This window comes from Marmota marmota, unplaced genomic scaffold, assembly GCF_001458135.2.
Source record: "Marmota marmota marmota unplaced genomic scaffold, marMar, whole genome shotgun sequence".
Classification (NCBI taxonomy): Eukaryota; Metazoa; Chordata; class Mammalia; order Rodentia; family Sciuridae; genus Marmota; species Marmota marmota.
The window spans coordinates 1,112,400-1,126,575 of NW_025999999.1; the positions used below are offsets into that span (position 1 = coordinate 1,112,400).

Here is a 14,176-nt window from a genome sequence, read left to right on the forward strand (position 1 = left end):
GAATAAAGTTGTTGAAAGAAGATTCTTGGGTTGCGTCTTTCTTGCGGGCAAGAAGTCGCGCGACAACGCAACAATACATAATAAATTGTTGTAAGCCAAAGTTATCCTAATGTGCTTTAGAACACTAGGATTTATTGCCACTATCTAATTATATTTGTTGCCCCTCATCTACCTATGATGAAAGATAATGAATCCTACTTGGAAAAAGCCTAAGATATGTGCTGTTCAACACAATTAACTTCATACCACAGATTTAAATTTAGATTAGTTAAATATTAAATTAAATTAAAATTTACATAAATTTGAAATAAATTTATATAAGTTAAAATGAATTAAATTCATTTCCTTACTTGCACTAATAATGTTACAAGCACTAAACAGGTTTGTGTGGCTAGTAACTACTGTATGAGGCAACAGAGATATAGAACATTTCTATCATTCAGAAAGTTCTAGGGAAAGGGCTCAGACCAGTAATTTGCAAGTCACAACCCATCCAAATCCAGTCTGTCATCTGTTCACATACAGCCTTTTATCTAGTAATTTTTAAATTGAAAAATATATATCTTTTCTCATATGGAAATTATAAAAATCACTTTTCATCAATGCTTATAGCAGCATAATTTACAATAGCTAAACTGTGGAGCCAACCTAGATGCCCTTCAGTGGATGAATGGATTAAAAAATGTGGCATATATACACAATGGAATATTACTCAGCAATAGAAGAGAATAAAATCATGGCATTTGCAGGTAAATGGATGGCTTTGGAGAAGATAATGCTAAGTGAAGTTAGCCAATCCCAAAAAAACCAAATGCAGAATGTTTTCTCTAATATAAGGAGGCTGACTCATAGTGGGGTAGGGAGGGGGAGCATGGGAGGATTAGATGAATTCTAAATAGGGCAGAGGGGTGGGAGGGAAAGGGAGGGAGTAGAGGATTAGCACAGACAGTGGAATGTGATGGACATCATTATCCAAAGTACATGTATGAAAACGCGAATTGGGTGTCAACATACTTTATATACAAACAGAGATATGAAAAATTATGGTATATATGTGTAATAAGAATTGTAATGCAAAAAAACAAAGTACATGTATAAAGGCATGATTTGACATGAACATACTCTATATACAAAGGTATGAAAAATTGTACTCTATATGTGTAGTAAGAATTGTAATGCATTCTGCTGTCATGTATTTAAAAAAATAAAATCAATAAAACTAAAAAATAAATAATAAATAAATAAATGAATGAATTTTGGAACATACCTTTTGCACTCATTTACATATCATCTATGAAGGTTTTTGTGTAACTATGGCCGAGACAAGAAGTGACAAGAGAGACCCTATTGCCTAAAAGACTAAAATATTTACTATCTGGCCCATTAGAGGAAAAATTTGCCAGATTATCATAGTCAATTATGTTGAGTGACTCAATCCTGTGACATCAGAATTCATTTTTATAACTCATAAGGGGTCATTAGAATAAGGTATGCAGTGAGCAAACTCCCTTCACTGGAATGTACCATGCTGAAAGGAAAAGCTCTTTTCCTTGGTTTCTCGGCTCTCTTTACTCAAAAGAGGCCAGACATAACAAGATCTCCTGCTTGCATTGTTTGCTGAAAACAGAGTGAATTTTAAAAGTCAAACTCTTGTATGAAACCTGTCATCACCAGCTCAAGGCCCGTCACCTCTCAGGAAAGTCCTCCTTTCCCTCTTCTCCAGAAGATGAAAAGAGTGTTTCTAACCTTACTAAAATTATAATTCTTTCTCCACCACGAAAACACATATTTAGTTCTATCAGTTGTAAATTGCATTGTTAATGTGTTCCGGCTTTAAGTGAAATAGAGTAGCTTGGAACATACTGAGCAGAAAGTCTAACTAAAAATAGAATCTGTATGGTAGACTCATTGGAAAGCTGCTGCGATAAAAATTGGTTCCAAGATTACACAGAAGGGGGAACCTCAGGGGTTGGCTTATAGCTGTGGTCAATTTTTAACTGTGTTAGTCCACAACTCTGAATCAGGTCGGGAAGTGTTATACCATTCTAACTACGAGGTAGAGGAGGAGAGAAATCTTTCTGGAACAAGATGAACATTATCTGAAACTGCAGCTTTTTTTATATAACTGTGCATAGGCAAATATTACTAGTATTCCAAAGATACAACGAAGAGGCCACAAAAAGAAAAGAAGCAGTATAGAAAGGCAAGAAAAATAGTTTCAAAGTAGGAAATATGATCTCCCTTATTTTTTGAGGCCAGCATTACTTTGACAGAAATATGACAAAGTAATTTTTATGTGAAAAATTGGAGAATAATCTGTCAAAATATGAATACAAAAGAGTGGGGAGTAATATTGGTCAAACTATATTGTTACATTGTGTGCATGCACAAATATGTAACAATAAATCCCATCAATATGTATAACAAGAGTGTACAGATAAAAAAAATTGTGAGAAGAGAAAAAGTCTTTATCAAACTCTGGAAAATCAAATTCTGCTATGTGCATGTACTTACAACATGCATATTTAGTGGAGAAAGGACCAACATATATGACCATGAACACATGATCAATGGATATAGAGAATCCATTTGATAAAATTATACATTAGTGTTAAACAAATGATAAACTATAAGAAAAGAAAACCTTCTCTCATCTGATTAAGAATATCTGCCAAAATGTACATAAAACATCACATGAAATAGGGTATTATGAAAACTTCAACTTCTGCTAGAGTCAAAACAAACCTTAAAGTATGCTCAACAAACCACTTCTTTTCAATACTGTGCTGGAAATCCAAGCCAGTACAATAATGTAAGAACCAGAAATTAAGGTCACTAGAAACAGAAAATAATAGATAAAACAAATACTAACAAGATAGCAGGATAATGTGCACAGAATTTCCAAATGAATCTAAACACTAATTATTATATTCTTTTTAACTAACTTTTTATTACTTAAAAAGTTAGTTAAAAATAATTCTAGATATAAAATCATCAAATAGAACTGTAACAATATGTCCATGTGCCAAGAACAACAAATGGGAAAAGGCATTATTTAAATTGTACAGTTTATATTAGCTTTTAAAATATTAATTCCTACTAAAAAACTTTCAAAAAATGTGAGTTACTTAATTAAAAACAAAACATTATTAGAACAAAATAAAGCCCAAATAAAGTAGAACATCTACAATATTCATGAAATAAAATACTGAACATGTGAAAATGTCAATTCTTTCCAAATTGGTCTGTAGACTTAATGATATGCTGAAAAATATCACAGGAGCGTGTTTTAGGAAATTAACAACCTGATTCTAAAATTTGTTTGGAAATGTAAACAGCTGAGAGTAGACAAAACAAACTTGAAGGAGCAGAAGAAATTGGGAGAGTTCTCCCTGATGGTTGTCAGGAACAGTTATGGAGCCTCATGACCTAGTCTGGTCTAGCACTGAGGACATCAATGAGCTGCATGGGTGAGTTTTGTACTTCATTTGTCTTGTGTTGGCAAGGATTAGAACCATACTGCGAATTTGGGAACTTCAATGTGGGAAAAAGAATCTTACCTTGGGAATGAAGTAGTTCCTGAATTTAATGTCACAGGTCACTGCATGGGGAAGATTGGTTGGAACGAGGTCAATGTATCTCTGGATTTCATGCAGGACAGCTTCTGTGTAGGGCATACTGCTCTTGTCCTGCATGCAGGGGCTGCGGTGTCTGCCAATCACATGGTCAATCTCTTCTTGTACTTTAGCTGAAAAGGACCAATGGAAAAGAGAAAAATAGTATATTTCTTAAAATAACTCATGGTTATGTGAAGCATTGTGTGTGTATATCCAAAAGGTATTAGAGACATGACTTATATGCAACAAGTACTTCTGCACATGTAAAAAGATATCCATGATATAACCTATAACTATCTATATTAATTTATCAATATCTATCATCAAGTACTGATATATATGAATAAATATACATGAATATATAGGAGTCATACATTCATGACTCTTCTATAATCTAGGTATTAAAATATATCTATAAACTTACATTCTAGCATATATGATATCAGTATAAGTAGAAATGATAAAATGTTTCCAAATATCAAGTTATCACATAATTATTTAAATAATTATAAACAGTGCAGATAGAAAAACAGGAATAAACATAAATTTTACAACAAATCATATATGACATTTTAAAATTAAATTATACTAATGAATCTATACTTATACATGTCTCCGTGTATGTGTGTGTGAGTGTGTGTGAGTGTGTGTGTGTGAGTATGTGTATGAGTGATTGAAACTTTTCAATCACTCATTCTTTAAATGTAGCCTTTTTTGAATCATTTAGAAATTTCTTCTGAAATATTCATTTTTCTAAATAATGATCTATTTTGTTCCTTGATTTATCCAATTTTAGACAATTTTTAATGAGGTCCTCATAATAAACATTAAGATCCAAATCTACTCCATGCAAAATACATATCACAAATAAATATGCACACCCACATAGCTGACATACTTTCCCTCTCTATTCCTATATATTTTTGATTACAATTTTTGATTATATCAATATATTTTGTTACAACATTATGACTACATAACCAATTTTCACCTGTAAGGTAACTGTGTACGTTTCGTTCATTGCATATGTTTAACCTCTCAACATATTCCAATTCCTAATTTTCAAGTTGTTTATCTTATATTGTATCCAAAGGTTGATGTTTCAAACTCCTAGTAATAATTAACTAAATGTTTGAACTTCAGATTCTTTCTTTAATTTTCCTTATCTTCAATTACCCCTGCTTTAACTACTTAATATCCACAATTGGTTGTTTCCTAGGCCTGGTGCCCAGGACCTCCCTTAAACTCCCATTCTTATACAAATGGTCTCCTAATTCCAGGAACCTGTGACTGCCTTGCCTCTGCCTTGACTTTGAATATTTGGATGGAGCTTATGCTCTAGTATCTTTCTGTGAAAGGGAAAAGAGGGGATAAATTTTGTAGCAAAGATGGATCTAAAAACATCTTTCTTTTTGTTGATGTTTTGGTTTTGTTGTTGTTTGGGGATTGTTTGTTGATTGCTTGGTTGGTTTTGGTGGGGGTTTTTGTTTTTGTGTTTTGTGTTGTTTTGTTGGTTCTGGGGATTGACCCAGAGGCCCTCTATATTTAAGCCAAACTCACAGCCCTTTGGTTTTGAGACAAGCTGGCCTAGGCTAGCCTTGAATTTGCCTCAACTTCCTGCTTCAACCTTCTAATACGTGGGGTTATAAGGGCTCTCACATTTTCTATTAACATGCAAAATAACAATTGTTCTTTAGAACTCAGATGTCTTGCTGATTCATAATTCTTTTTATACTATCTGGCTTATTCCTGGAAGTTCATGTGATTTTTAACATTACTTGGATGTTCTGAAATAAATTACAGGGCCTGTTAACTTCAGTTTCTCTAGAGAGTTAACCTCTCTTCCTATGAGAGGGAAACATTTAATTGTTCAAAGCTATTGTAAAGGGCACCTGAGCACAGAGTGGCTCCTATTTTGTGCCCCAATTTCCCCTAACTATTTTGACATTTGATGTTTCTCAATGCTGAAACTTATGGATAATTTTCAGTACACAGATTGACTTTTCCACACTAATACAACTTCTTCTTCTGATATATATGCTACAGCTTGATACACTCTAGTAAGTAATGTCCCTTCCTTCTGTTCTCTATGTTTAAGAAATTTGTTGAGGGTTTGTTGGCTGTTTTCTCTCCTCCTCTTTTCCCACTTTAAAAAGGAGTATTTCTCATTTGTGGCTACTTTATAATAGTTTTGATGGGGTCCTGAAACAAGAAAATGTGGTGTTTGCTTTTAATCTACTATGCATTACCGGAACTCTTTAACGGTACATTTCTAAATAGAGTTGTTCATAAAACATAAAATTAATGGAAACACATTTTGGGAATAGCGAAATTCCCTTCAGCACATCTTCTAAGTAGCAACACTTAAAAAGAAAAGGTTAGTTTTTTAACCTTTTAGAGAACTTCTCAGACTCTAGTAATATCCCTGCCACATCATTACATTTCGAAAGTTTCTATTTACACTCCAATGAAGAGTTTTGATTTTCCCTAGCATTAAAGCATGAAATTTTCACAATAAGTAAAAACTTCCACAGAAATCTTGCAAGAACACACCCAATGTTCCAAGTGGCTTCTCCTTAGAAAGACCAACATTCAGTCTTAGGCCAACTCATGCTGGCTGTTGCATGCTGCAAATCACTTCCTAGTGGAAACCAGACATGACCAGAGCTCCACTGCCTTGCTACTGCCCATGCTGACCTTCACTTCTCTCAGTCACTGTCCCCTAAGGTACAATGTCCTCTTATTTTTAATCCCTTCATTTAATATGGACAAATTATAACAGGCAGCACAGAAATTTTTTTTATATAAAGTGTCTTCCTCAAGACAAATAAGATAGAGGAGTGAGCTAGTGAGCACTGTCTTGTCAAATTTCTGTTGTAAAATTCACCCTGCTCACCATGTGTGGTCATACCTGTGACCTCTGGGTGCTTCATCAGGAGCAGGAGTCCATATCTCAGAGTGGAGGTTGTGGTCTCTGTCCCAGCTCCAAAAAGATCATTCACAGTGTTTATTAAGGCTTCAGTGGTAAACTCAGTCTGTGAATTGCCCTTTTCCTAGGAACAATTCATGCACTTATTTCACAATTAATTTAGTATTTAATTATAATAATTTCAAAATAAATTATATGGTTATAAAGTTAAGTCAATATAGCAACAAAAGAATACAATGTTATAAAAAGCTACTCTGTGGTATGGTAAACTATAGATTAATTGACCAAATCTCCATTTCTTACCCTCTTAAACCTTTTTACCTAAAGATTCTGTTCACCATCCTTTTTGTAACTAGGAAGGATATGCAACATATTTCTTACCAATAAAATACAAGAAAAAGTCTGTTGCTGCCACTTTTGATTCCTTCTTTCTACTCAAAATATAGACACATCGTGTAGGTAAGACAAAAATTACTTTGAGATTGTAAGATTTAATCATGAAGATAATATCTAGTGTAAATATGATGTTTTTGTCCATTTTCTCTTGCTATACCAGACTACCAGAACCTGAGTGAATTGTAAAGAATAGAGGTTTATATTTTTCCCAGCACCTCTCAACCCTGTTACAATGGGGAACAACTTTCAGCATAAGTTTTGGAGGGAACAAACAACATGCAATCCATAATATGTGGTGAAGGAAATGGAAGGCACCAGAGTCTCAGATAATAGCATGGTATTGGCAAAAACACAGACATGAAGAACAATGATACTGAATAAAAGACACAGTGACAAATCCACATAGACACTGCCACCTCGTGGCTACTTGTCACAGTTGCCAAAAACATGTTGAAGAAAAGAAATTATTTTTAACAAGCAATGCTGAGAAAACTGGATATCCATATGTAGAAGAATGAAACTTGATTAGTATCACTCACCCTCCATGAAAGTGAACTCAAAGTAGACCAATGATATAGGAATTAGACCAGAAACTCTGGAATGGCCAGAAGAAACCTAAGGTGAGAATTCTAACTTCCTGAATAAGATGTCTAAAGCTCAAGGGAAAAAAAACCCAAGAATCAATAAGTGGGATAGCATTAAATTAAAAAGCTGCTTCACAGCAAAGAAAACAGGAGTATGAATTGCCTACAGAAGTGGAGAAAATCTTTTTTTTTTTTTTTGGTACTCTTCTGAGAGGAGATTAACATCTAGAATATATAAATAATTTTTTAAAAAACCTTAACATCAAACAGATGACCCAATCAGTAAATGGGCAAATAAACTAAACAGACATTTCTCAGAAGAAGGAATGTAAATGGCCAACAAATATACAAAAAAGAAAAATTTCAACCTCCCTGTGATCAGGAAACTGCCAACCAAAGTTACACTGAAATTTTATCACACTCCACTTAGAATGTTAACCATCAAGAATACAAATAACAATAAGGATCTCAAGGGAAAGGAGCATACATTTTCAGTCAGACTGAAAATTGGTACAACCACTTTGGAAAGCAGTGTGGAGATCTGCACAAAGCAGAAATGAAACCATCATATTCCCCAACTCTTCTACCCTTTGATATTTACCCCAAAGAACTAAAATAAGTATACTGTAGTGATGCATGCATGCATACTGGTGTTGATAGCAGTGCAATTCACAATTACAGGTTAGAGAAACATCCTAGATGTCCCTCAGCAGACAAATGTATAGAGAAAATGTGATAAATATATACAGTATTCATCCTGCCATAAAGAAGAATGAAATTGTGTCACTTGCTGGACAATGGATGAAAATGGAGAACATCATGTTAAAAAATAGCCAGACTCAGAGAGTCAAAAGTTCAATGTTTTTGCTAATATGTAGACGGTAGAGAGAGAAAAGAAATAGAAGGTAAATGAATAGAGTACATGAAGGGGATCAGAGGGAAAAAAAGAGGGGAGGGTATGGGGAAATTACTGGAGCACAGAATCTAACCAATTATGCTATGTCCAATATATATACTAAATTAGATGGGAGAAATGCCTAGGAAATTAAAGAGGATAGAAAATATCAGAAGTGGAAGAGCATTTCTAGATAAGCAGAAATTATAGATAGCTGGATGAAGTAGGTCCCTATGGGCGCAACTTTAGGTTTATATTTTGTCCATAGTGAGTGGAGCTGTCTTTCTGCTTCTAGGTTGCCATGACCTGAACTGCTTTCCCCCACCATGCCTTTCTGTCATGATGTTTTGCCTCATTTTGGGTCCAGAGCTGTGGAGTCAGCCAACCAAAGACTGAACCTCTGAAACCATGAGACAAAATAAATATTTCCTTTTCTATGTTGTTCTTGTCAGATCTGGAGTCACAACAAAGAAAAAGTTGACTAAAAGAGAAATTGGTATTGGAAATGGGGCCATTGATATGACTAACTTTTCCATGTGGCTCAGAAGTCTTTGGAATTGGTTTGATGGGGGAGAAATCTGAAGTTTAGAGATGCAAGTTACTAATCCCTCAGAATGTTGTAAGTGGAGCTTAATGGGTGATTCTGGTGAGAACCCAAAGACCAGATTGTAGATAGGACTTTGGATAGTTAAGTGGGGCTAATCAGGTTTCAAAGGATGGGACTCTTGGAAATTGAACTGGAGGACATTTATATTATGTTCCAGCAAAGAAATGGTCTACATTTTGCCAATGTCCTGAGACTTTCAGTGAGGCTGAATTTAATAGTGCTAAACTATTAATCAGGCAGAAGAAATTTCAAGGCTGCACAGCATTCAGGCTGTGTCATGGATCTTGATAGTGACTTTTAGCCAAGTGTACTATGATAATCAGAAGCAGGAAGAAAAGAAGAAAGATTTGCAAAATTGTAGTTTGGCTGAAAAGTCCAAGTAGAACTGGGGCTACAGAATTTGTGGTTGTTAAGAAGATTATAGCCAGTAAAGGGATGGTAAGTACTTTAAAATTGGACAATAGGAAACATGGTTTGAGAGCCTTTCAGGAATTGGGAAAAATCACATCTACCTCAGGGTTAAGGGTATAAAAGTAAAAATTTCTTTGAGCAGAGACCATGGGAATACCCTACTTGCACAAGGAGCTAGGAAGATATTTCAATGTGCAGAATAATGCAGTCAGAGAGACTGCTGTATCCATGGTCCCTTGAGCCTTGTTTGCTGCAAATCTTGGTGTCGACCATGTAGTGTTGGTACTGCATTAATGCAAGATTCTGGAATTAGGGAGTCATGAAGGATTCCACCAAGATTTCAAAGGAAGATCTGGGAGGACAGGCAAAGTGGAGCAGAGTCAGATTCCTGTGCAAACAGCCCCTTAAAAGGCAATTTATGATCATAAATGAACTAAACACACACTTCTCGAAAGAAATACAAATGGTCAAGTATATAAAAAATAATCAGCATTTTAGCCATTAAGGAAATTCAAACTGAAATGACACTGAGATTTAATCTCCAAATAGATTGTGTGTCATCAAGAACACAAAAAATAATAAATGCCAGAGATGATGTAGAGGAAAAAGTAAGACACTTTTACACTGTTGGTGGGATTGTAAATTGGCACAACCACTATGGAAATCATTATGAAGGTTCCTCAAATACTAGGACTGGAACCACCACATGACCCAGCTATATCACTCCTCAATAATCATCCTAAGGAATTAAATAAGAAAAGGAAAGTTGGGGGAAATCCCATGAAAATCAATGGGAAATTGTCACGACCCCTTGCCCGCAAGGAAGATGCAACTCAGGAATCTTCTTTCAGCAGTTTATTCAGGCCCTTGATATTTCTTCTTCTCTCCCTCGGATGCCCCTCCCAGCCTTAATAAAGCATCTCAAGCCCCAATGCAAAGCTGCCACGTGGAGCTTTCTCATAGGGTGGTGAAAAAATCATGTGCCAACTCTCCCAAATAAGGAGTTGTTTGTCACAGACCACAGCAGAGCCAGCGCCATCTTGTAATGGCGACCATAGTCTGCAGAAACGGCAGAAGCGGCTCACCACAGGAAATCAGTAGAGTAGAAGAAAGGGAACAGGGGAAGTGAGGAGGTGAGAGAAAGTGAAAATACTAGAAAATGATTTTGATTGAATGACATTGTGATATTGTGTGCATGTATAAATATGTAACAACAAATCCTACCACTATGTACAGCTGAAATCCAGGGATAAAAATAAATGGAAAAAATAAACAATAAGAAATGTTTGAAAAAAATGTGAAGAAAAAAGAACAATATTACATCGTTGTTAGAATGTTAATTAGTTTAATCACTATGAAAATCACAATGAAATTTCTCCAAAAGAGTAGTAATGGAAACACAAAATGTCTAATCTATCCCACTCCTTGATATTTATCCCAAAGAATTAAAGTCACATACTCTAGCAATGCATGCATACACATTTATAGCAGTACAGTTCACAATGCCAAAGTTATGAAACCTGCATATGTATCCATCAACAGATAGATAGATAAAGATCATGTGGTATGTATACACAATAAAGTTCCACTCAATCTTAGAGAATGAAATGTCAATTTCAAGGAAATAGATGGAACTGGAGAACATAGTGCTAAGTGAGATAAACCAGACTCATGAAGTCAAGGGTCATGTGTTTTCTCTCATATGTAGCAGTTAGACAGACATAAAAATTATAAAGAGACATTGTCAAAATGGAAAAAAGACAAGGACAGTAGACAAAGGGAATGGGGTTAAAGGAGAAGAGGGAGGAAATAGGAAGTATATGGGAAAGAAACTGACAAATTTGTGCTACGTGCATGTATGGATATATCACAATACATCCCACTCTTATGGATAATTCTAATGTATTAATAAAAACCTTTAAAAAAAGATACAGTACAGAAGTAACAACTCAAAGATGGTATAATAACAACTTCCATGTATAAGTCAAGAAACAACTGACCTAGTATGAACTGTTTGAAGCAACTGTTTTGGAACTCTGGAATCTAGTTGATAATATATTATCCAGGGAAATATTTGATTAAAAAAGTTCTCATAAATCTCAGTGTCTCATGAACCAGCTACTCTTCCCCATAGAGCAGCATCCATGGCAGGCAGCTGTGAGGATACTGGTCTGTACTCTTTTTGCATCTGGTTGATCTTAGAATGGGCAACAGGGATCCTGTCCTACAAAATCCGCCTTTGTATGTTTTGGTCACTTGATCTGAATCACTGAGGAGCCATTACACAGTCTGACCATTGTAGAGTTTCCCATTCTCTTATACACTGTGTACAAACAATCCAATTTTATATTTTGTAGCTTGTCTATAATTATTTCCTTATCACCTGAGGTGTGAATTTTGTCATTCATCAGGTAGATTCTTAGTTTCTATAGAACAGTATCCATGTATTCTAGCTGTTTAACTATTCAATTTTAATTTTTCTATGATAATTCATTCATATCTATAAAGATGAGATGTGCTTAAAGTGCTTGTCAAGAATATCTTGCCTGACCACTGAACTAGCCCTAGCAACCACAGATTAATCAATGAACCACAAAATGTAGAAGCAATCAGATAACTGAGCTGTTGTTCACATTCTACCTCTTCCATTTTAATCAGGAAGCAGTCGATGAAGTCCCGAGGATTGTTCATATCTAGGGATTCTTGGTGTTCCTTTATTTTCTTCAAAAAATGCTGTTTTATATCAGAAGAATTCTTGAGAAATGTTTTATGACTCCCTGGGAAATAATCAATGAGAGCAGGAAAATTGTTGCAGACCTACAAAATAAAAGCATTTATTTATTAGAAACAGATAAGAAAAACGTGAATATTATGCCTAGCCCATCTTAGAAAATATGACTTTAAAGTTTTTTTTTTTTTTAAAAATTGGTTTCCACCTTGTGGGAGAAGTTTTCACTGTATGTGTATAATAATTCCCTAGCTTATAGAAAGATTACAAGGAGAGAAACATGACCAGAGGATCAGAAATGATAACCCTTTCCTATATTCATCCATCATCTTTAAGGATAAAAATTTATATAAATGTTCTCCATTTTCAATCTAATTTTTCTCTACAATCTGGAAATGTAGCTTGGTGTGAATTACCATGACTGATACTTTGTAGGTGAGAACAGAGTTTAGGGGAATTTGGGTAACCAGAGAAAGAGTACAAGGCTTGGTAATTATGAATGATGCTCAGTAGAGTAGAGGGAAGAGAATAGGGAGAGGGAGGAGGAGAAGGTCAGGGGAAGTGGTGGGGAGTGAATTAGAACATATTATATTCCATGGTTTTACAATTATGTGAAAATAAATCTTATTGTTAAATATAATTAAAAAGAACTAATGCAAGTTAAAAAAAAATAAAAAGCACAATGCTGTTCTTTGATTTTTCTTATATGAAGCACCTGAGAAATAGAATAAATACTAGAGAATAGTGAAGGTTTTAAAAATACTGTGAAATACATTTGGGCATGAAGTAACTATGCACAAGATCTCACAATCGACTTATGAAGAATGCAGAACCTGCCAACTAAGCATAAGGCAAAAGTATCTATTGAGGATGGTACAGACTGAAATGCCATCATTTTATTAGACTAACTCTATTACCTTGTCAGGTCAGATGCCATCTGAAACGTTGTTATGGTTTAGATGAGAGGTGTTCCCCACGAGCTCATGTGTGAGAAAATACAAGAGGGTTTAGAAGTGAAATAGTTGAGAAATGAGAGCCTTAATTGAACCAGGGCATTAATCCACTTGTGGTGATTAAGGTGGTGGTAACTCTAGGCAGGTTGTGGCTGGAGGAGCTGGGTCACTGGGGGTATCTTTGGTGTATACATCTTGTCCATGGTGAGGGGAGTCCCTCTGCTTCCTGGTCCAGTGCCCTCAGCTAATTTTCCCCACCACACACTTCTGTCACTATATTCTGCTCACCTCAGTCCCCAAAGAATAGAGCCAGTCATCTATGGACTGAGACCTCTAAAATTATGAGCTCCAAGAAACTTTCCTTCCTCTCAATTGTTCTGTTCAGGCTTTTTAGTCAAAGATATGAAAAAAACTAACTAAAGCAAGCATCAAAATTCTCTACCCAGTTCAGTTTCCTTGCAGCATCTATGCCTATCTATTTTCCCTCCTTAATACCCTAAATGAAGGTATATCTTTTGTGCATATGTGTGTGCTTGTCTAAGGTTGATTTATTTTAATTTATTCTTTTCAGTTATAAATGATAATAGAATTCATTTGGACAGAATTATAACAGCATAGAATATAATTTATTCTAATTCCGTCCCTAGTACTTCTCTTCTTCCTCCCTTCATCCCACTGCTATTCCATTCCCTCTACTATGCTGACCTTTCTGCTATTTACTTATACTTTTTTTTAGATTAGTGTTCTGTGTATTTACATGATGTTGAGATTCACTATGGCATATTGATATGTGTACATAAGAATGTTAGGACAGATTCCTTTCATTGTCTTCCCCTATGCCTTCATTCCTCTCTTTCCTTCATTCTCCTTCATCTTCTCCATTGATCATATTTCTATGCTTTTTCTTTTATTTGACCCACCTTATTTTGGATTAGCTTTCACATATCAAAGAAAACATTTGACCTTCGGTTTTGTGGGACTGACTTATTTCACTTATCATGATAGTGTCTAGATCCATCCATTTACTGGCAAATGCCATAAAGTCATTCTTCTGTG

General features: G+C 35.1%; 1 protein-coding gene across 7 annotated transcripts in view; it reads right to left on the minus strand.

The window, feature by feature from the left end:
* The window catches only part of LOC107149732 (cytochrome P450 2C9-like), a 103,890-nt gene that overhangs the window by 8,490 nt on the left and 81,224 nt on the right, over positions 1-14,176 (minus strand). For all 7 annotated transcript variants that reach the window (XM_015494550.2, XM_048807041.1, XM_048807040.1 and 4 more), the window contains 3 exons: positions 12,080-12,256; positions 6,529-6,670; positions 3,561-3,748 (listed from right to left, as the gene is read on the minus strand). In XM_015494550.2, the coding sequence (XP_015350036.1) occupies positions 3,561-3,748; positions 6,529-6,670; positions 12,080-12,256 (507 nt within the window). The remainder of the gene's footprint in view (positions 1-3,560; positions 3,749-6,528; positions 6,671-12,079; positions 12,257-14,176) is intronic.